At 37.7% G+C, this 23,700-nt stretch overlaps 1 protein-coding gene across 9 annotated transcripts in view; it reads left to right on the top strand.

The window, feature by feature from the left end:
• Positions 1 to 23,200, top strand: part of ESRRG (estrogen related receptor gamma) — a 374,879-nt gene extending 351,679 nt beyond the window's left edge. For all 9 annotated transcript variants that reach the window (XM_032103004.1, XM_032103003.1, XM_032103001.1 and 6 more), the window contains 2 exons: positions 8,130 to 8,399; positions 19,470 to 23,200. In XM_032103004.1, coding sequence (XP_031958895.1) covers positions 8,130 to 8,399; positions 19,470 to 19,714 — 515 coding nt within the window. In that variant the 3' untranslated portion in view covers positions 19,715 to 23,200. The remainder of the gene's footprint in view (positions 1 to 8,129; positions 8,400 to 19,469) is intronic.
• The last annotated feature ends 500 nt before the right edge of the window (positions 23,201 to 23,700 follow it).

Here is a 23,700-nt window from a genome sequence, read left to right as displayed (position 1 = left end):
ATTGTACTCTTTATTTTTCATCTATGTTCACTTTACTAATGACTTAGTGTAGTTTTTATTTTTCCGCCTACAAACCTGGCTTTATTGTACTCATACTCAAATACATATATCCAGAACAGATTGAAGAAGAATTTGGGTGAAATCAATATTTATGTTGAAAATATGATTAATGGGTTTTTTTATAAAGGCTCAGTGAAAAAAAACCTAATCAAGGCCATAAATACAATCCTGCTCCATTTTCTCCTGTGATTTTAGGAGCACACCGTATCATGACATCCGCCTCTGCTATCCTCAATAAGGGGACGAAAAAAAATCCTGTACTCTAGCCAAACCATATTTGAAGGTTAAATTTTAAAGAACTGGAAGAGTTAACTTTAAAAAAGCAGATCAGATCACATATGTAGTGCATTGAAAAGATCACCCTCAGGAATCTGTGAGTTCATATTGGTGACCTGAAGGAGACTTACAGCTTCATTGCGCCATATTGCACTACTAGTCTGAATTTTTAAACTTTTTACATTGTCCATGTCTTAGAATTCAGCGCCTCACTGCAGGGAGGTAATGCACCAGAAGTCCTAACTGTCTTACATGGACAAAAAAAAAGGAGGGATTTAAAAAAAAAAAAGCAGTTTCCTGGAAAACACTTATCAAGTGTTTCTCTGTTCTCAGAGCACCTGGTGATAAAGCAAAATATAAGTGTTTCATCTTATATCTTTTTAATGTAAGGTTGGTTTCAGCTTGCAGTAAAGCTGTTTAAAATTGTGGAAGTTCCAGTGGTAAAATCAGCCCAAAGGGAAAATCAGGTACTAACCTGTTTAACTCTCTTGTCTTATATTTTCCTTTTTCTCAGTGAATACTGAGATAATAAGGTGTGAAATTATAATGGAAATAAAGAGTACAATACTTTAAACATTTCCAAAAATGCCATTGTAAAGTAGACATAGAACTCCATACATGGAGGTCCTACCAACTATGTTCTGAAGCAAGGGCAACTCACTAGGTTTTTTTTATCTTTAGTGGTTCACAGCAGAGTGTTAGCAACTGGTTATGTGAAGTCAGGGAGACATCCTTAATCAGTCCCATTTTCCAGCTCCTTTCCATTACTAATGCTAAAGAAGCAGCTCACAAGATCTTGCACTTTAACTAGAAATAGGAAATTTAAAAGCAGCTGCCTGGAAATATTTGGGTGGTTGGAGAAGGGTGCCTCTGCTCTCAGTACTGAAATCAGTTCGAACTGTAGTGGGTTACATCTCACTATGTGCATCTGACCCTGGGAAGAAATGACAGGCTCAAATTGCTCCTGTTTAGTGTTATCATGTAAGGTTTCACAGGGTAAAAGACAAACCAGAAATATTCCTAACTGGTATTTAAATTACATTAACACCTTTTTGTATAGCTTGAGTGAAAGGTCATGCTAGACAAGCAGCATCTTCACTGTTTATAAATGTCTAATTTGCTGCTTTTAAATTGCTGTGAACTTCACTTACTTAGTCCTGCTGAATGAATCCAGTGTTGCAAATACTTCTGACAAGCGAATATTTGCTTAGCGAGAATCCATTGTTCATAATGGATTGAGAGGGACATGCAGTGTGAATGCATTTTTATTGCCGTGCCATCTCTCTGCTGTTGTTTCAGTGAGATGAAAGTAGCGTTGCGATAACAGCCCCGGGTTTCTTAGTGCTCTGCGTGGCATTTCCCGTCCTCCTGGTAGATGTTAGTGAAAAAATGCTTATCACAGGCATTTTTCCATGTTATAAAATATAAAAAAAAGTATGTATATTTTATAAGAACTTGGACAGCAAGAGTTAGGAATACAAACACACTTAAAGAAAACCTGAGGAAAGTACGCAGGCTGGGCTGAAAAAATCCCAGCACTCTCCAAATGCCCTTTTATTATTTATTTATTTATTTATTTACTATTTTTTTTTTAATTCGCGGCAGAGTGACTCCTGGGCACCTCTGTGTGTGCAGCCCAAGCTGCCCTCTCCCAGGGCTGCACAGATAACAGATGGCAGTCGCCACTCGTCGTGCCGCTCACAACAGAGCCCCGGTGCTGCCTTCGCAGTGCTCTGCCGTGGTGGCAGGAGGAGAGGGGAGGCTGCACAGCAAAGCATCGCCCGGCAAGGGCGGTGCTCTCCCTGTGCAAACCTTACTGGAGGGAATCAATTTCTAAGAGTACCTTTAATTGCAGAAACCCAGTTCGAAACAGCGTGGAAGCTGAATCCAGCAAACGGCTTAAGTCGAGCCTTTGGTTGCATTTCTGGTCACTTGGAGTTTGTGCTTTGGAACTTGATTTTTCATTTTCAAGTCTGGGCAAATACCTGCGTTTTTTATTTTGTGAGATGACACCTTTCACATGAGAATTCTCACTCAGACTAAATTTCAGCTTGTTACGGGCATCAAGTGCATTAGTCTTTGACTAGGGGCTCTGTAAGCAAGGGGGTATGAAAAAAAACCCCCAAACCAAACCTGAAATAATGGATTCACCCTGGCATAATGAGTTGTATCTGTTTCTGTTCCAGCTTTCAGGAAATTTCATCCATAATCTGGGAAATATGTTTGCTGATTAGTGAGAGCACTCTCCTTCTGCTTAATGGTTTTCAAAACCACTGAAATGTTTGTGGGTCGTGATACGTATTTTTAGATTACACAGTACTTTTAAATGTAATTAAATCCAATTTTTCTTGAATTAATATAATAAAAAGGATCTCTTAGTTCAGATATATGTGGGAGATTGAGCCCTGCATGTAGCCTGAAAAAATGAATTATGCCATCCTCTTCCTTGGATTTTTGAGAGAATAATAGTAAAGGGCAGTGAGGCTATGAAGCTTTCTTTCAGCAAATGCTATGACCATGTCTAGAAAACATTACATAGCCCTAGCAGAAATTTCACTGCTGAAATTTCCCTGGCCTTTGTTTACATCCCTGGAAGGCAGCTGAAGTTGCTGGATGGATCCAAGCTCTTGGCTGAGTGTGCGCCAGGGAGGGAGAGGAGGGCAGAGTGACAGCTGTACATCTGAGAGTGTGTTGGACACAAGTCTGATCTTGAAATGGAGTTTCTGTGTATTCACCTCAGTGCAGCCAGGATAAGCCTTTGGTCCGCTCTTGGTTATTTGACCATGAGGCCATGCACTCTCTAAGTAAAATAATCCAAGCTAAAAGAATTTTTTTTAAAGTATTTATTATATTAGTTTGTTCTTTTGACAGTGGTGACTATACATCATTTTTGAAATGAAAAAAACGGTACTGGAAACATCAGTACCCATAAAACATTTAGAAAGAAGTTAATCTATCAAAACTAAGTGTAAATAATTTAAAAATCTCAGTCTTGATATTTTGACTGTGTAAATGTATTGAATCGGCAACACACTAGTGAACATGTCATTTTCAAGCACAGCTTTGATTATAAAAAATGTAAATGAAGATATTTGAAGTACAAACCAGGGCAAGAAAGAGGAATATTTTACTCATAAAGGTAACAATCACACAAACAACCGGTAAAATAAATAGGAGGCAATTATCAGAAAAGTGAAGCAACTCCCAGATTTGCCAGCAATTTCATAGCTGGTTTGATCAAATATTCAGATTTCTAAATGCATACCAAAGTGGAAGGGAAATTCAGTCCCTGCAAAGTGAAATAAACTCTAGGATTTAAGTCTGAGTAGCCTCACTGAGGCATTGCATCAAATGTTTACAGATGAAAACAATGGTAAGTCCAGCCACTGTCTTTTTTTTTTTGGCCAGTAGTTCTCGAAGTGCTGTGTGCAAGGCACAGATCTTACTTTGGCACTTGACCATCTGCAGCTGCTTCACTCTGGCCCCTAGTGAGTTAGTGTCCATGAAGTCCATCTTAATGAAGTAGAGGAAAGGGTCTTCAGGAATATAAAAGATTTACCCTGCTTAGCATGGAGCTGTGTGCAATGTGAAATAGAGAGCAAGTGGTGCATGTGCTGATATTTGAAAAGATCTGTGGTTTAAACAGCCCTGTTGAAGAGGCTGTGAACTGTGTTTGGAGCTGGCTTGGAGTGCTGAGCACTGCAGAGTGCAGTCAGCTCGATGCCCCTGGTTCCTATAATAAAAATGCTAAGGCCTTTTTACCTATTTATGTCTTCTTCCTTTGAGCTTTGGGTTTACTGGTATGCAAAAGGAAAAAAAAACAAGCATATGTTCAGTTGCTCAATCAACCTTTTCTCAATCCACACTCAGTGATCTCAGTGAGTCATTACGGCATAATTACAATTTGAGTGTGATACACTGTTTGTAGAAAAGTATCTATTTTTAGCAGAAGAAACACTACAGTCCCTGAAAGGAGGAGAAAGAAAGGGAAAAAAGGAAGAAAATCTGTAACCAGCAAATCAATGCTATTGTTAACTGATATTACGAGACACCCCGTAGATTTACAATGCTTGCACTCAGCCACATAAAAACCACACTGGGAAGAATGCCTACCAGGGGTTAAATTCATATGCCTGCGCTGCAGCCTATTTCTGTCAACACTCAGCTCAGGAAATAAACATTTATGCTTTCTGAAATGAAAGTGTATTTTTGAAGACTAGCCGTCAGATATTTTTTGCCCTTCACACTTTCAAATGCTTAGCCTTTTTTGTAAGTTGACTGCAAAGTGCATCAGTTTGCTAGGCAAAAAGAAAAAAAAAAAACCTTGACAAGTGCCCATGGCATCGTTGTCAAGCACACGAGCGTCTAGTAGAAGATGGCAGGAGGGTTGGCACAAAACATGCTTCCTTCAAGCTTCTTACCTCAGGGGTACCTGACTCTTGAGAAGCCTTTCAATCCTTCCAAATGACGTTATTGCAGACTGTCATCTGGTTTTTTTGGAGTGTGCTGTATTGCAGATAAACATGCTATTTAACTGCAGGTCAAGGTACAGAGTCATCCTGCCAGCAAACGCCTGAGATACATCAGATGGCACTGACTTGGGGAGGGAGATGGAGAGGGATCAAACTTGTCACCACTATGGTACATGCTAAAGGGGGAGAAAGGTGCACAACATGGTATTTTAAAATGTTATTACACAGTTCTGCGTTGAAAGCGGTGACCTGCAAGACTCCGAAGGATTAGGGACCCACCAACACATGACAAAGTTCCAACCCACACCATCATGCAGCATCTCAGGGTGGTTTGGACAGAGCTTGGAGATGGGACTGGAGAGGCTAACACTGGTCAGAAGGCTGAAAGGGTCCAAGTTGGAGACTTTTTAAAAAATAGTTACAATTTAATATAGAAGATATCCCCTTGTCAGAGAGCATGGTTGATCTGGAGGATTCGCGTAACAAAAGCTCCCAGACTCAGAGTTTGACATGAAATAAGTAAAACCTTCTCCACACAATTAAAAATAAATCTCTGTTTATAAATATATAAGCCTGTGTAATCTATTATTTTAACTGTGACTTGTTGAACACATATTAAAAGGGCATTGCTGTGATACAAGAGACATGCTGGATGCTTTCACATTTTCTGAAAAACCAAAATACAACAAAACCAGATTAATTACAACTTGATTCAGCTTTGCATTCCCACGAGGGATGCCTTTAAAAGTTAAAACATGCTTTCACTGAACAGGCTTTCAAGGGAAAGTTACTTCGATCAGGAGCAAAATAGTCATGTTGATTTGATTTATTATTGAAGAGTGGAACAGCATGCTTCGTATTTGCCAGTTTTTCTAGAATATAAAAATTTCTTTTGATTTTTTTTGTGTGTCATATAAAAACAACTGGTATATTTACTGCCCCAGAATGCAGATTTTTCAAGAGTGCAGTACAATAAACTATATCAACATCCCATTTTTCCCCCTCCCAGGGCATATTCTTTGACTGTAGCACACAATAAATGTTACTGAAACATAGCATTATTTATTTTTAAAAAAATAAATCCAATGCTAACAAACCTGTATGAAAATAGATAAGTGAATAAAAGAAGGAAGTTGGGAGTTTTTTTGGGGGATAAAAAAGAATACAGAGAGAAATTGCAGGTTAAACTTTTTAAAATCAAAACTGATTTTATTGCCTTTTGCTTAATTAAACCTTTCAGAAGTGTGTGAAACATTATTATACCTGAAAAATTGTTAATTTGTAAATCACAGGGACAAAAGGGCTCCACTGCAACTTTAAAGTTTCTATGCACGTAAATGTCAATAGAGTGCCTTCTCCATCATCAGCACTAAATTCACATTGATGCCTCTTTTCTTCTCTGTATTGATCCTTCCATGAGAACGTAGATTTGTATCTGTTAATTAATGCGTCCTGAAACAGCGTTTGTATTAATCAGGCAGATAAGAAAAATTGGATGCCTGCACCCTCATGACAACCGTAAAAGTGCTGGCCCTGATAAAATCGTGGATGGACCTCAATAAAAAAGTTCCTCCTTCCACTCAATAAACTAATCATCCTGCTTTTAATTATTCGGCAGAAAGATGTGTGGAGATTGGAGAATGTGTAAATCTATTTACTAACAGCAGTGTCTGGGAGGGAGAATGGGGCTGTCACAGGACGGTGCTGCAGGCTACATTCTCTGTCCATCTGCTGCTGCAGAAAAACTGGTTCTTGAAAGCCAGCAAGGAACAGAAATGTTGGAGCTAATTGAAATCATGAATTCCTCCCTATAACCTTTGAAATGATTATTTCTTCTCCATTTCCCTCTTATTTATTTTAATCACAGATGTGTTATTTTCCATTGTCACATCTTCAAGGGTTTCCTGTTGTTGTTGGATCAGGTTTTGTTGTTGTTTTTTTTTTTTAAAGGTAGAGAGCTATGGTTCTATCACAAGACTCGAAAGACAGGAAGAGAAAATGAAAACAAATAAGGAGGGAGAGAAAAATGAGAGAGGGAGCACATGCAGCCAGTTTTATATTTCATTTTTTATGGATGCCTGGTGGTTTGGATGTGGGCTTTTCCTTTTTATTGTATTAGTTTTGCTGCTTAGTGCTTATAGAGAAAATCTTGTTTGGAGTAGATGCCTTGCAGATTTGCTAGTTTATGATATATTCTTGCTTGACTGTAACTCTCGACTTTAAAAACAGAAAACTGCATTTAAGTGTAATTGAACACCAAACAGAATGTTCTTACAGCGGGAACCCTGTCAAAGGACATGTAAGCAACTCCATAAACAACTAAAGGAAAGCCTCAGACATGTCTTAAGACCCTTTAAGAAAAGCTTGACTAATCCCCTTTGATGATTTTATTAAGTACTTGTGGTTGATGGTGCCAACTGGCAAACTGCTGCATTTCACCAAGGGGCCAGGAAAATCACTTCCTCTCCCATATTGTTTTCTAGTACCTAATGTGATTGGGATATTAGCAGTTTGATATAATAAATTAACAGGTACTGTAAACACGAGTCTGAAAAGGTAAGACAGTAAAGATGTTTGCCCTTAGTGATCCTATTAGGAAAGACAGCAGGGAGAGGGGGGAAAAAAAAGCAAAAGTTAAATTCATTAAGAGGCTTTTGATAAATTTTTGGTTGCCCTCACAAAGAGGATCGTGTGACTGCTATTCATGTGGCACTTCAGTGTGCCACCCTGTTATTTCAACAAGTGTAGTAGTGGCAGGAGCCAGGACAGAAGTGATCACTGTCTTTTCTGAGAAGGGTGGGTGTTACTTCTCTTTTCCCTGAAGTTAAAGTTCAAAGAGAATTTTTCTCTTTTCCATCATTACCTTAATTCTATTAAAACATCAAATCTTCTCTTTCAAAAAAGTTTTCTTTTTTTTCTCCTAAATTATCCTTCTTGGATTATGGTAGTGCTGGATAGAGTCAGCAGATCCCTGTTTCACAGAATTAGGTTTTTACAACTAAGCACAAGAATTTCAGGACAAAGAAGATATCATACAAATCACAGATTGCCACTGCAGTACCCCACGAATTAATATGATTTTTACAGGAAGAGCCTACAAATTCCTGCTTGTTTAAAACTTTTGTTTTGATTAGAAAATGTTTGGTTTTATGTTGATTTATTTTCCTGTAGTAGGATGGGAAGGTGACATGCAAAAGCAGAAGGGGGAATAATAGAATGCATGCATGTTTTATCACAATGTATATAAAAATAAATCGAAAGGAGGATCAGATTTCCAAATGTGCTTAATATTTTTCCTGTATTTTTTTTTTTCCTGTTCAGGATTTTCCACTTTGTCTCTAGCTGACCAGATGAGCCTTCTCCAGAGTGCTTGGATGGAGATCTTGATTCTCGGTGTTGTATACCGGTCACTTTCTTTTGAGGATGAGCTCGTATATGCTGAAGATTATATTATGGATGAAGACCAATCCAAATTGGCAGGCCTTCTTGACCTTAACAATGCCATACTGCAGCTGGTAAAGAAATACAAGAGCATGAAGCTGGAGAAAGAAGAATTTGTCACCCTCAAAGCTATAGCACTTGCTAATTCAGGTTGGCAGAGTGGCATGATGGTTGCTACATTTTTAATGTGTCTTTCTTTTTCTTTCTTTCTTTCTTTCTTTCTTTCTTTCTTTCTTTCTTTTTTTCTTTTTTTCTTTCTTTCTTTCTTCTAAAATATTTTCTGTGTGCTTGCTTAAAACAGGATTTTATAATAAGAAATTGCTGATCAGACTTTAATCTAAAAGGCAACAAACAAAGCAGTTCAAACTAAGAACAACTTTCTGGTTCAAAGTAATTGTGGAATATGTTCCTAAGGGAGTGGAGAATATTCCACTGTATGATCTGGAGAGTGTTTTACAGGCAGAGATCCCTTCAAATGAATATAGATGTTGTTCTCCTAAATCCATTTCTTAATCCAGACAAGTCTAATCATTGCAATTAAAGCGGAAGAAAGGATGCTGGAGAATATGTTATATATTTTCTCTTTAAAGGCAGCCACTGATTATTTGATAGTCTGAATTCAGGATATGGGAGGAGGGAGGAAATCCATATTGGGTCTCACAAGGACCACACCTTACCTTACAGATCCTTTGCATTTATGAGAGTGCTTCTGCAAAAAATTATTAACTGTGCAGAAAGAGTTAAAAAATCTCAGAAAGAATTTTTTTTTCCTGCATTTGAATTTAAAAGTGCTGAAGCAGTGAATACTGTCAGATAAGTAAAAATCGTTTGTGCTTTGTTGTTTTTCTTTTTGTGTCTCCTTAATGCTTTATTGTGGTCTTAAGTCCCTTTTAGCATTTGCATAAAGTTCACGATAGATCCCTCTTTAATGACGTGCCGATCATTAGATACCTGTGTGTCAATAACATGCTCTGATGCTATGTTCCATTGACAGTCACACCGTGCCCCTCCATCTGCTTTTGTTTTGACCCTATCTTTGAACTTTATCTTGGTTGCTGGCCAGTAGTTTTCCCTTTAATTACAAGAAGGAAACTGTCAATAAAATCTGTTAAATGGGATGCAATGAGTGGCTTGAATGGGCGGACGGCTATTTGTTCAAATTCTGCAGCATTCAAGGTATTGACAGTTTGTTTTCTGGGGCCATATGTGACGATCAATCTCAGGCTGGGCTCAGCCGCGCTGAAAAATGAAAAACCAGATTGCTTTTGCTTACTTGTGGATGACGACTTGTGATTTGGCGCGGTCCTAGTGAGATGAGACCTTCTGCCCAAATTGCCCCCCTGAGAGCCAGGACGCGTGACTGTTTTTAGAAATAATTTTTTAATTGATTTTGTAATTAACAGTTCATCTACAATATTGATGCATGAATCCTCAGATTGATAGGAGGGAAATTGTTTTCAACAATGAAGTTGTACTTTCCTATTTATCTTTGTAATGTGATTTAGCACTCTGCATTTTTAATTGGAAATATAATTCAAAAACATGCAAAGCCAAAATGCTTATTAGTTTCTTTGTAAAATATTCTCCATCCCACTAACTCTGCCCTTAATTTTAGAATATTATTTTATTCCAGATTAAACAAAATGCTGAAATGCCTCTCAAAGATCAAAATTATTCTTAATTGAAGATTTATTTATAATTTTTGACCATTGTAACTAGACACTTGAGGATGCTTTGCAGCTCCAGGAAGGTTATTTCTCAAAATTGGTCATGCTTAATGATCAGAGCAAGGAAGTTATCTGCAATTAGGAGTCTAAATGGAGAAGGGTTTTTGTATTTATTTAAATTCTGTAATTCAAAGACTGAATTAGAAATGTTTCTGCAGTTTACTTGACAAAAAGGATGAGGGTTAGAATATAGGGATATGACTCACACCTTCCCCCAGCCCAAAAAAAAAAAAAAAAAAAGACATGCAGTGTTTAAGTAATAATAAAAAATAACTGCTGCCAAAAAAAAGTTTAGTCATACACTGTGCATAGAGTGTATCAAAATCATCTGTAGCTTCATTAACTTCACTGGAAATTACAACCAGGATAATGTCAGAGATAAATACAGTTCAGCATACTAAAATTCAGGGCACATTGAAGTGAAAACATTTCCTTCCCTCATCTTAGAAGAAATAAAATTGCTGTCTTAAAATGAAACTGTTGCAAGGAGGAGTTAAAAAGTAGCCCAGCCATTCCACTTCCCTTTCAACAGAATGTTTTGGCTGCTGACATTTAGTATTTCAGCTTCAGGTTGTGCATGCAGCAGATACCGAACTTCTACCAACTGTAGCTACACTAACCTCTAGGTGTAAAATATCACCTGCAGAATTACAACCCATCAGTGGCTATCAGATCCTTAGTGTTTTCTTTACAAATGCTGCTAAAATTAAAATAAAATTTAAGGTGGATTGTTTTTTTTTTCTTTTTTTTAATAGACAAGAGCAGAATAGCTTATTTTCATACAACTAGGAACTTGGTTAATGTAAATGCAGCTATATCAAAAAAAAACCCAAAATGCCATTAGAAAATCAACCAGTAGCAATTCACATTTTAATATATTTTGTTGCTGCTTCTGCTTTCTTCCATTGTTTGTTCTTCCACTTTAAAATATATTAGCCTTTTTATAGCTGTGGAGAGTATAATAAGAAATCTTGGGTGTTTCAGACATTTTTGTCATATCCACACTGTCTAGAAAGATTCCCAGTTTGACTCTACTGTAAACAGTAGACAAAGATGGTTTTATAGCTGTGTATCTGTGTTAGTGATTTATGATACAGTGTCATAGTACTTTCCCTGCTGGTGTTTGGAAGCAGGAAAAAGAAATTGTAGATTGTCTTCATATCGATTGTATTTTGTTTGAATAAATACCACAAGCTTTGTTTTGGCCAACAAATCTCAGTAGCGTGAGCATTAAAACACACTCTTTTCTTTAGGCCTACAGAGCCCGTTTGTGCAGTGCTGGATCTGAGATAATCCGGCCATTTGGTCCCTAAAAGGTGGGGAGGAGTAGCAGTTTTTCAGGGAGATTCTCTGACAGCCGCTATCAAATGTTCCCTGTGCAGGGCTGGCAGTGCCACACCACTTCCATAAATTTCCAGAAAAGCAGGATGTGGCATTGTGGATGTTGTGGATTGTCACTGATTTCACACTGAGTGCATATAGACTCTGAGAAGTCTAAATGCACATGTAAGAGCACAATGCTGAAATGTATAAACATTTCAGTCCTGCGTGCGTTAGGTCTGTACAGGCATTTCAGCAGTTACATTTAATATGTAAATACGGAATTTATCAGGTTAGATTTAAGCATCTGCATTGATTTGATAGTAATTAACACAGCCTTTATACTTCAGCTCCAGAGAAGTCACTCTTTCCTTGGCATTGTCCTTGTCCTGCCTGTATCACGAGTTCCTCCCCTCTTTCCCTGCCTTCTGTACACAAAAGCCAGGAGGTACCTGGAAGCCGTGGGATGCGGCTGCCCTGCGTTCCGCCTCACACCGCCCAAATGAGGCAAGCTGGCACCAATGAGCACTTTGTTTACCCACGCAGAAAATCAACTTTGAATGGTTTCCAAAACATGCATGTACCAATTACTTCCTCGTGTGTAAGGGAAGGTGAAATATTTACAAAATATGTTTGAAGTGTACACAAGTGCAGGCACGCACACGGGAATGCTCCGGCACGGAAAAGAGGAGCTGCTCATCTCTTCTGTGCTTGGATGTGCTCCCATGTATTGATTAGGGAAATACTAAACAGGAAGTTGCAGGTGAGCAGTTTTTTGAAATTGCCTAATCAGTAAGGACTGAATTGGACCTCCAAGCCAAATGTTGCAGAAGAGCTTAGGAGTCACAACTGAGACCAGAGTTTTAAGAGAGGCTGAGGTCCCATCTAAGACCTAACATAAGGAACTGGGGTGTCATAATACATCAGCACCTTTGAAAATCTGATATCTGTGCATCTGCTTCCTAGGCTGCTGGCCTCTTGAAAAACCTGATCCGAATGTGGATGCTAGGCATTTAAAAGTACAGCCCTATGCACTGTTGAAAATTTAATCTTAAATGCTAAGTTACTGGCTGTGTAGCCTGTACCAAAAGAAGGAGAAAGGGACTTCTGCTCACCATCACATTATCACATTTCTGGTCTTTGATATTAACTCTCCTAAAAAAAAAAAAAAAAAATTGCCCTTTCAGTACTGAAGGAGTGTGAACCAAAAAGTATCTTGTGCATTTTAGCATAATAAAGTGCTGATCAATACTGGTGCCAGTAAAGTAACACTGTCATCTCATCCTGTTAAAAAATTAGTAAGTTCTTATAAGTTTTTTAGCTTTCCAGACACAGTGTACTCAGAGCACTAGGCTATCACCATTATATGATATTATCATAATAGAAATTAATTGGTAGAGCCCAGTAAATCACTTACTCCACAGGACATCATCTTTATTCCCAGTGCATGTCACAATGTGCTATATTTCATTTCTAATAATGTCCATTTTTTCATTTTGTTTTATATAGTCATCTTGTTAGTGTTAGAATTCATGATTAAGACATATCTGTCTTGACTGGGCATATATCTATCTATATTTATATCTGTATCTGTATCTCTATATATGTATACACACACAGCTGTGTGTTAAGGGTGTGTTACCAGTGTTTATTTCGACAAATATAAATAGCAAGGTCTTAACTCTTTCATGTAGTTTTGTATAGAGAGTAGTACAGCATAGAAACAAATTTTTAGAAAAGGAAGTCACCACTATAATCAGTTTTCATGTTGCTTGAAGACAGTTTCTTCCTCATATTCCATTTTCATGTAATGAAATTGATGACACCCAAAATTCTCAGAGAAAATAAATAACTGTTACCATTTGCTTAATGTTAGCATTAGGAAATGGCAGCTGAGTTAATCAGTGGTTAATTAATGGTTGATCAATGGTTAATCATAATTTTTTTTTTTTTCTGGAAGCTGCTCTAATAACTGAGTAACTTGGAGCTATTCCTCACTTAGGGAATAAGCAGATACTATTTACATGTTGGTAGCGTGAGACTCATAAAGGGCAAGAAGCGAGGCCAAGCTTAGTTGTTCTCAATGGTAATTTTAATTTCTTGTATCTTATAGTGAATAAAAAGTACTTTGAAGCCTTCATTCTTCTAGTTGGTGTCTCAAACCCCAGCTCTATCATTTGAGTTCCCTTTCTCCAGGCTTTTGTTGGCCTTATGGTGTAGGGTCTTGAACCAGTTCATACTGTGCTATTTGTTCTGCTTTGCAGGAAATATTCCTGTATTTATTGTCCTCACTACCTCTCCTAGTGGAAAGTAAGCCGTTTCAGGAATGAAGACGAAAATGTTGGTTTACTGTGTTTTAACTTCCTTATGTCAGTGGTTTTAGCTCACTGCTAATCCAGTTAGTCCCTGAAATAAACTCCCTGTTCTGGGAAGTAATTTCTCTTCTTACAACGTCTTCATTTCCTACTGTGTTTTAAAAACTGTTTTGAGGCTTCCATTTTCATCTGTTCTGAAAAGTAGGCCAAACCAGGGCAGTCCAGACTAAGGCCTCGTTCACTAAAATCAATCACACAAGCCTTTGTTTTGTGTTTTTGGTTTTCACTGCCTATAATTCCTATGCACAATTCTTAATTTATTCCTCTTTCATTTTCAGCATCTATTCTGATTGAAATGTCTGTTTCCAATAGAGTACTCCAGATGTCAGACCATTTTTGCCATATTCTTTTGTAAGGAAAAATATGCTATTTGTCACTGTGTTTGTGTCTTAGCCTAACCATGCAGATCCCAGCAAACAGTTCTGCTCAGGGAAGACAGGCAGGTGGTCAAAATAAAGTATATTTGTTTACCCAACACAGGGAAGACCAAAGTAAGTATCTGGGGCAATTTCAGCTCTAGGTGGAAAAAGGGCAGGAATTCTTGCTGGGTGAGAGAACTGAGAACTTAGTTTCATTTGCTGTTGGCAATTTCCATGGGTTGCTTCTGTCTTAAGCAATATACTTTTCAAAATGTCACTGTGTTGTATTTCTCATAAAAATACACAGAAACACAGTGTGGGCGAGCACCTTCTGTCCCTGTGGCAAACCTGGCACATGTTTCAGGGGGAGAGGAAGGGGTTCTGTAGTTCTGAGAACAGTTCACCCATTGATAAACACTGCAATGGGTTTTGTGGGGTTTTTGAATTGGCAGTACAATCTAGATAAAAAATCTGTTTTATTTGAGACATAACCCAGATTAGGATTTTTTTCATCCTTAGATAAAGCAAAAACCATTTTGCTTTTTGTTCTTAATCTTGATCCCATCCAGTTCTTCCAGGATCCTAGAGCTTTCTAAAGGGATTTCTCCAGACTGAGCCTGTGAACTGCTCAGCTGTATGGAATCAGAAACATCACAGCAGTTGCTGTATTTCAAGTACTTATTGGTATCTACCTTTGCAATGTGGTTTACCAGCATCTTAATGTGTGTATTCACTGCTACATGCTCCCTGCTGCTTGATTCACTGTCTTATTTTCTTTTTGCTGTCTGTATTTTCTGACATGAAGAAACACTTCATTTAAGACCCCTGGTTTTCTTCCACTTCCTAGTGACGTTATATACAAAATGCATAGATACCAGCCTTTCACTTTCCTCAGAGTGGGCTTTTGAGAGGTTTTCTTGCCCTCAGTTCAGGTGCTTTCCAATTTTTACCTAGTTGTTGCCCTTTGTGATGTGTTCTAAATGATTCCTGTGTGGCTGGATGTTTGTTTGCTGCATTTGAGATGAAGCTTGAATTTTAAATGAGGTAGATTGTAATCTGAGTTTCTGTCTGGACCTTGAGGTGTTTTTCTTGAATGAGAACTCCAGTTTTCTCCTATTTCTGTGCAATGATCTGATCAATCGGCTGATCACAAGAGTTACAATTCTATTTTCCCATCCTGTGATGGTGAAAGAAAGCCTTTGCAAGGATAGAATGAGATTCTCCAAGCAGAGCTCAATGAGTCCATGTACTCATTTGTTGATCTCACTCTCTCCCATGGCAGCTTTGATCAGGAATAATGTTTTCCCTGCCAGTGAAATCCCATGTTCTCAGCAGTTGTATCAACAAGTCTTGTGTTTGTCTGTTTTCAGTTTCACCAGCCTGGGATCATGTTTTTGTAGGGCATTTTACCATCAAATTCTACTATCTTTCGAATGGCACTTTGAAATGACCCTGTTTAATTTCATTGTTTAGACAGGTGCTGATTTTTAAGTGTATTACATCTGGGTGTAGGTTTCCTCTGGATATTACCTGTGTGGGATGTAACTGTAAATTATTCAGACTGCCTGCAAAGCCACTTATAAAAAACCCCAAACCAGCCCATAAACAAAAGAAAAGGGTTTTTCATGGTATAGGAGGAACATTCAAATGCACTTATAATTCAGTTTCATATTTTCTGTGGAATTCTTGTTTTCTTTCCAGATTGTCACACAAATTGTGTGTGTTTCCTTAAATTACAGTGGTTCTTGATGGCATCACTGAGGATTGGGTTTATCCCAATACATGAACAATATTTAGCAATGAGTTAGCCTGCTCTGAATTCACTTCTACATCTGCCAGTCTGTAGTTACTGAAAAGATTTCTCTCTTTTATTTTTCCTCCTCTTTTCCCCTTGGCTAGTTCAGCATCTTCAACCATTTTCCTTATTTTCAAAGGCTACACCTGAGGGACTAAGATCTACATTCATTTAATATCAGGAATAAAGTGGAAGTTCCAGACTGCAAGGCTAAAACTTGAAGAAGGATTTTTGTAGAGATTAATATTTTCCTGGGCAATCTGCAAGCTGAATCATGGTCTAATTAAATAGCACAGATTTATTGAGTTTGTGTTTAAACATTGGCAGACCCTAGAATGAGTAAAGCTGAAATGAGTTTGAATCTTTTCTGTAAATGGGGAGTTAAATTATCATAGTAATTTGATTACATAATTTTTAAATCTTTCAAGCTAAATCACCATTTAAAAAGAACAATTTGAAGTCTTAATCACCACTGGAAGTGCCCCTCTCCCTGCTGTTTTTTCTTACCCCATTCCTTGTAACCAAATCTGTTCCCCAAGGCACAGCTTCCTGCACTGATCCATGAACCACCATTTGGCAGTGGAGAACTGGCTGGGCACATTCTTCCCAGCTACTAAATTAATTTCAAAGATAGCAACAAAATACATTAAATGCTTTACTGCATTTATCTTCCGTGTAAGTAACTGCCCTGTTTACCAGAGGGATAGTACACAATCATCCCTGCAAGAAGAGGGTAAGAGCCCTTGGTTTTGGATGTTGTCCACACAGAGGAAGAGTTTGAGAGTAATTTGGAATGTAATAAGCTGTGTCAGAGGGTGGGTTTTGATTCCTTTCTGAGGCATGTTCTCTTCTTTTCCCTCCTCACTCACTTTCATTGTAAGTAATATGTGGAGTGTAGAGATTCCTAACATTGCAGGCCAAATTGTTCTCCAAACTGCAGAGTTAAACATCTTAGACAAATTTCACCTCTGTGTGAAAAATACATTTAGTCTGGACTCCATACATCTATTTTCAAACTTACGGTCACTGTTACAAATACTGATTCTGGGAAGAATCAGACCAGTTTTCTAAAGGGTTAAAAACTAAACCTCTGTAGTCACATTCTCCAGAAATACCTGTCTCTTCATGCAGTATGGTGTAAAAAAAAAAAAAAGTCATGAGAATAGTCAGTCTTGACTCATCAAGGATTTGTTGCAGGTAAAATGCTCCTATTTGGTTCCCCAGAAAATCTGGCCTTGGCACTGTGGATCTGGGAAGCGGAGGAAAAGATGTGTAATTTCTGCACAAACAGCACATGGCTTATGGAAAAATTATTTGGAGTAGCAGATCATGTGTTCTGTAGCACAGCAGTGAATATCCAAGGACTTGGTAAAGAGTTAGGGAGTAAAGACAACAATTTTTTTGGAGATTGCATTCCAAATTAAGCCTGGTGGCTGGACGCTATGCTTAAGACATCAGTCACGTCTGTATGTGTGTGTTAGCATGTCTGTATCGATTACATCTGTTTGTAGGACACAGAATTCAGGGGGTTTGTCTTATTGACACAGAATTACTAAATAGAACTACCCTATTAGAAAACTATCAAAAATGCATGGATTTGGGGAATGGTCTCACATTAATTAGAACTAAATTTTGCTAGAGGTAATATTTGCCTGTCATCTTTTTCAAAATGTTGTAGCCTCCTTTATCCCTAGGAGAGAGATTTCTGTGTCTGTGCTTTCAGCACAGTACACCTTGATGTGCAGTATCACATCCCAGCAGCATATATCTTAGCTGCATGCTTCTTAGAGCATGTATTCACTAAGACTCAGAATTATTAAACATGTAAAATTCCCATAGGACTCCATTATGTGTAATTAACAGATAAACTGTCATCAGAATCAATAAAACGTGCTAAATGATCCAAACTTGTATATAATTAAGTGTCTGTTTTAGAGCAGGAGCTGTAACTTCCATTTTTTTTTTTTTCTTTTCAATTTGCACATTTGTTGTGACAATAAGAGCTGGAACATTTTTGTTAACCTGTTACTTACTGGTTTGTGTTTCAGTTTACATGTTTGTGTTTCAAAGGAGACAGGTATTTACTATCTGGCCTAATTATCTGAGGAAATAGTTGCATGACAGCTTTTAGGAAATGAATCTTAGATGCATCTTAATTCTCTGAATATAATTCAGATATTTGAAGCACGTGCAAAATTTGATGTTTAATCAACAGGGTAAAACATGAGGCTCTGTCAAATACTGATCCAGAGCATCAGACTGCTGGTTACAGGGCATGGAAACGTTGATGGAAGTGGGTTTTTCACCATCCAGAGCCTCAGTTGTTATTCTGTCTGGGAACAGGAGCTTTATTCCAAACCCAAAAATTAGGATGCAAAGCAGTGTTATACCAAGTAGAATTTCCAAGAACTTCAATCGTGCTGTGTCCCAGTTTCACCCTGAGCAAAGTGTGGCCTGCCCCTGGGGCTTGTACCCCCTCGCAGCAGTTGTATTTTCATGTGGTGTTTTATTGGCTCTGTAAGTCTGTTGACCATCCCAATTTTGGTAGCTGATAGGGACTGTTTGGTGGGCTCTTTCACCAATGACTGTTTTTCCTTACTTGCATTCACCTCACTTTGGACCACATCAGGGTTTCTTTGGCATTTATGACTACATAAAAGTCAGAGAATTAGGGCTGCTCATGCAAAGTAATCTCAGCATGGTCCAGTAACTGCGTGTTCTCAGGGACATCTTCACTTTCTGTAGCTATCCAGTTGAGGGGTTTACAGTTATTTCAGTTACATATTTTCTCTTTATTTCACACTTCCATTGCTTTAAGCTTTTTGGGTCATGTAGCAGTTTAGTTTAGTTCCTGGTGTGTGTTGTGTCTGGGCCTGTCACTCAATACTTACACCGCCAAGGCATCTCACCTGCAAAGGTGCAGGGCAGGGTGTTTGCTTTGAGTCTTTTATAAAAAATGCAAAACCCAACACTAACAAGATAAACCACTGTCTGAGGGGGTGGGAGAGAAGGATTACACCTTGTAGGAGATGTCAGCTTCATCAAACAAAAGCTGTTCAGTAACACGCTAAGTGTTACCTGTCTGTCTGAATATATCTGAGGGAGAAAAAATTGCCTAACCTATCAGGAAATCCCATGGAACCAGCATTTCACTTGTGTTGGTGCAGGGGTCCTAATCCCACAGTCAGTGTCTCTGAGCAGTGGTGACGTGACATCCATGGCTTCCAAGTCGGCAGCCTTGGAACCTGACACAGAATTTTGCTGAGCTTTTCCACAGTAGGGCATCCTTGCTTCATCCTTGCTTCCCTGACAGAATGCAGCCCTCCATTCCTTCAGCCCCTTGGTACTGTCATTCCTTCAAAGCAGTAACCATACAGATGGTTTTGGGAGCACTGAGGGTGACTGTTTTACTTGTTTGAGGAGGATGAGGAGAAGAATTACGTACCCAAGAGTTAATTGTACGTTTGTAGTTCCACAGCGTTTCAATACACTTTCCCAAAGGTCAGTACAGAAATTAATGGGTAATTATCTCCTTTCTCTGTGAAGGGGGATGGGCAGAACCAGTGAAAGTGTCGTGCAGCCACAGTGTTATCAAACTCCTGGCACACCAGACTGAAACCTCCTGTTGCTCCTTTGTTTTGCAGACTCAATGCACATAGAGGATGTTGAGGCAGTGCAGAAACTTCAGGACGTCTTACACGAGGCTCTGCAGGATTACGAGGCCGGGCAGCACATGGAAGACCCTCGTCGTGCAGGCAAGATGTTGATGACTCTCCCGCTTCTGAGGCAAACCTCCACCAAGGCTGTGCAGCATTTCTACAACATCAAACTGGAAGGCAAAGTCCCCATGCACAAACTTTTTTTGGAAATGCTGGAGGCCAAGGTCTGACTAAAGCATCATGGGCTTCCCCATCATGCACGTTTTAAAAAAAAAAAAAAAAGAAAGAAAAAAAAAGGGAAAATAAACAGGATAATAATGGCAAAGAAACTTAGTGTTTAATTAAGGAAAAAATGACTAAATGACTGCACTGATATTTAGCAGCAAGACTGTGAAGCAGCTTTCAACTTTTTCTTCTGTGTCTTTCTGATGCAGTTTTTTCTTTTCCTTTTCCTTTTCTCTCTTTTCCTTTCAGTTCTTTCCTTTCGTTTTTTCCTTTTTCTCTTTTTTTTTCCTTTGCTGCTGAACTTTTTAAAAGAGGTCTCTAATTGAAGAGAGATGGAAGCCAGGCCTGCCAAAGGATGGAAATCCATAATATGGATGCCAGTGAACTTATTATGAACCATAATGTCCCCAATGACAAAGGAATCAAAGAGAGAACCACCGTACCTAGCAGTACAGTACAACACGATGAACTGACTGAATGCAGTATTAGATTTCATAGGAGCAGTCTCTAATTAGACGACTAAGCGACGATGCATCGGCTGCTTCTTATCATTGCATTTTCCATCTAGATCAGTTACAGCCATTTGATTCCTTAATTGTTTTATCAAGTCTTCCAGATATTTCTTAGGTTAGCTACGATGTAACTTTTTCAGGGAATAGTTTAAGCTTTATTCATTCATGCAATACTAAAGAGAAAGAAATACTGCATTTTTGTGCTGGCTTGAACAATGATGAACAATAATGAAGGACAAATGAATCCTGAAGGAAGATTTTTTTAAATGTTTCATTTCTTCTTACTAATGGAGATTTTTTTGTACCAGCTTTACCAGTTTTCAGCCATTTATTAATGTGGGAATTTATCTTACTAAAGCAATAGTCGAAGGGAAGGTGCATATTATCACGGATGCAATTTATGTTGTGTGCCAGTCTGGTCCAAAACATCCAGTTTCTTAACATGAGCTCCAGTTTATAACTAAATGTTCACTGACTCAAAGGATTAGATTACACCTGCAGTATATCCGAGTAGTCTAACATATAAATACTCCATGTCGAATACCAATCCGTAACGGTGTTGGGAGACAGCGACTGTGCAGGGGCGCGGTCGCGGAGTGATTTCTAACTGCTTCAGTTGCAAATGAACGAGATATTACTGCCTGTTTGCAAAATTGTAACCTCACATGCAGGAAAACCCTATCAACCAATAGTAGCTTAGAGGCAATGAGGCAAATGCCGCCGTTTGCAAAATTAAGAAATCAGAGTAGTAGACTTCTGACCAAATTGAAGAATTTAACACTTCTATACCTTACTTATTGATTTAGATTTTCGTTTGTAAATGGCGATCCTTAACAAGTAGCTAAACCAGTATATGTGCTTTTCAACCAGTATTGTCACAGCATGAAAGTCAGTCAGTTTCAAGACTGTTACGAGGTGTAATCTAATGTATAAACCGATTAGATGCCCCCAGAAAACTACAGTCGCTAAATAACCAATAAACAATAACCTCCATCAAATGCTATACCAATGTACCAGTGTTAGTAGCTGCTCCCTGTACTATGTGAACATCCTTATTCTATGTACACAGATGTAATTAAAATTGTAATCCTAACAAACAAAAGAAATGTAGTTCAGCTTTTCAATGTTTCATGTTTGCTGTGCTTTTCTGAATTTTTATGTTGCATTCAAAGACTGTTGTCTTGTTCTTCTTGTGGTGTTTGGATTCTTGTGGTGTGTGCTTATAGACACAGGGTAGAATTAGAGACAATATTGGATGTACAATTCCTCAGGAGATTACAGTAGTATATTCTATTCCTTACCCGTAATAAAGTTCTTCCTAGTAATAATTAAGAGATCAAAACTCCAAACAAATACTCGTTATGAACAGATACACACTGAAATCATAATATTTTCAAAACAAGGGATAATTTCTGTAACAGTTTATTATAGAATACCAATGTATAGCTTAGAAATAAAACTTTGAATATTTCAAGATTATAGATAAGTCTAATTTTTAAATGCTGTAAATATAGCTTTTATTCAATCATCTCTCAGATGTTGTTATTAACTCGCTCTGTGTTGTTGCAAAACTTTTTTGGTGCGGACAAGTTTCCAAAACTATTGCTACGTTGTGTGCTTTAAACAAAATAACAATGGGCCGATGCTCCCTCGGCCTCGTGCTAGGAAAAAAAAAAAAAACTGTGTATCTATCATTAGCTATATGGGACTATATTGTAGATTGTGTTTTCTCAGTAGAGAAGTGACTGTAGTGTGATTCTAGGTAAATCATCATAAGCAATTCATTCAGATGGTCAATAACTTGAAATTTATAGCTGTGATAGGAGTTCAGAAATTGGCACATCCCTTTTGAAAAATGTCAAAAAAAAAAAAAAATACAACTCCTGGGAAAAAGGTGCTGATTCTATAAGATTATTTATATATGTAAGAGTGCAAAAAAAAAGTTTATTTTCCAGAAAGTTTGTGCAGGGTTTAAGTTGCTACTGTTCAAGTACACTATATATATATAAATATATAATATAAATATTGTTTTTGCTGTATCACATTAAAGAACTTGGGCTTCAGGGTGAAAAGCCAATCAACTAGAAGTATACAAAAAACACACAAAAAATGGAGATGTGTTAAAGGCACACGGTGCAAACTTTAGTTTTCATTTTCTGTAATTTTTTGGAGCTGCAAAAGAACAAGTATCTCAAGACTGTAAAACCATTACCTGAAACTTAGCTAAAAAAACTGCACGGGCTTTATAATGTTGTTCATCTTAAACCTTGCTGGAGAAGAGTTCTTTCAAGACCACTTACTTAATGTGAAGTGTTGGGAAAATTTCAAAGGGTGTATGTTTTAGCCATAACAATTTAATTTCTATTTTTGCTTCATTTTTTAATTTTTTCTAATTTAAAGCAATATGATTGTGTAACTCCCAGAAGTTACACATTTGTTTCAATCAGATCAGATTGTTGTATTTATTCCACTATTTTGCATTTAAATGATAACATAAAAAGATATAAAAAATTAAAACTGCTATTTTTCTTATAGAAGAGAAAATGGGTGTTGGTGATTGTATTTTAATTATTTAAGCGTCTCTGTTTACCTGCCTAGGAAAACATTTTACGGCAGTCTTATCGTGCAAAGATCGCAAAAGGACAAAAAAAATTAAACTGCTTATAATAATCCAGGAGTTGCATAATAGCCAGTAGTTAAAAACTGAAACGAAACAACAAATGAAAACAAACATGTCTATAGCTGTAGATGGGCTTCACATCTGTATAGCAATCAACTGTATATTTTTGTGATGTGTATCATACCGTGTGCTCCAACCAATGTCCATTTGTGTAAATGTATTTATTTTATATTGTATATATTGTTAAATGCAAAAAGGAGATATGATTCTGTAACTCCAATCAGTTCAGATGTGTAACTCAAATTATTATGCCTTTCAGGATGATGGTAGAGCAATATTAAACAAGCTTCCACTTTTGATTGCTTTTATTTTATTTTTTGTGTTGTGGGGTTTTTTTGGTTTTGTTTTCTTTTTTGGAGGAGGAAACAGAGCAATTAGCGTTGCCTTTTGTTACTTCCATTCAAAACGGAGCCAGCGTTTGCACTTCTCCCTTAAAGTATGATGTGAGTGTAAATAAATGCTATATAAAGCCTTGTCAGAATGAACTCCAGTGTGGTACAAGACATTTTGCATACTCTTAAATATGCAAAATGTCTCATAGCACATTAGAATTCAGGCTGGCAGGCCTTTATATAGCACTTATTTAATCTTAAAGCATCTTCACATCAACCTGCATTACTCAAAATCATTGCCTCTCTGTCAATGTCATAAAAGAAAACTTTCCCACTATTTTAAGATCACATTAATATCATATAGAAGTAGTTTTTTTGCTTTCTCCATCAACAACCGATTCTATCATTCATTTCCTACTGCAGGAGACTCCTTTAATGTGTTCTGAGTAAAAATAAAAATAAACTAA

This window comes from Corvus moneduloides, chromosome 3 (genome assembly GCF_009650955.1).
Source record: "Corvus moneduloides isolate bCorMon1 chromosome 3, bCorMon1.pri, whole genome shotgun sequence".
Classification (NCBI taxonomy): domain Eukaryota; kingdom Metazoa; phylum Chordata; class Aves; order Passeriformes; family Corvidae; genus Corvus; species Corvus moneduloides.
This window is presented reverse-complemented; position numbering and strand designations above follow the sequence as displayed.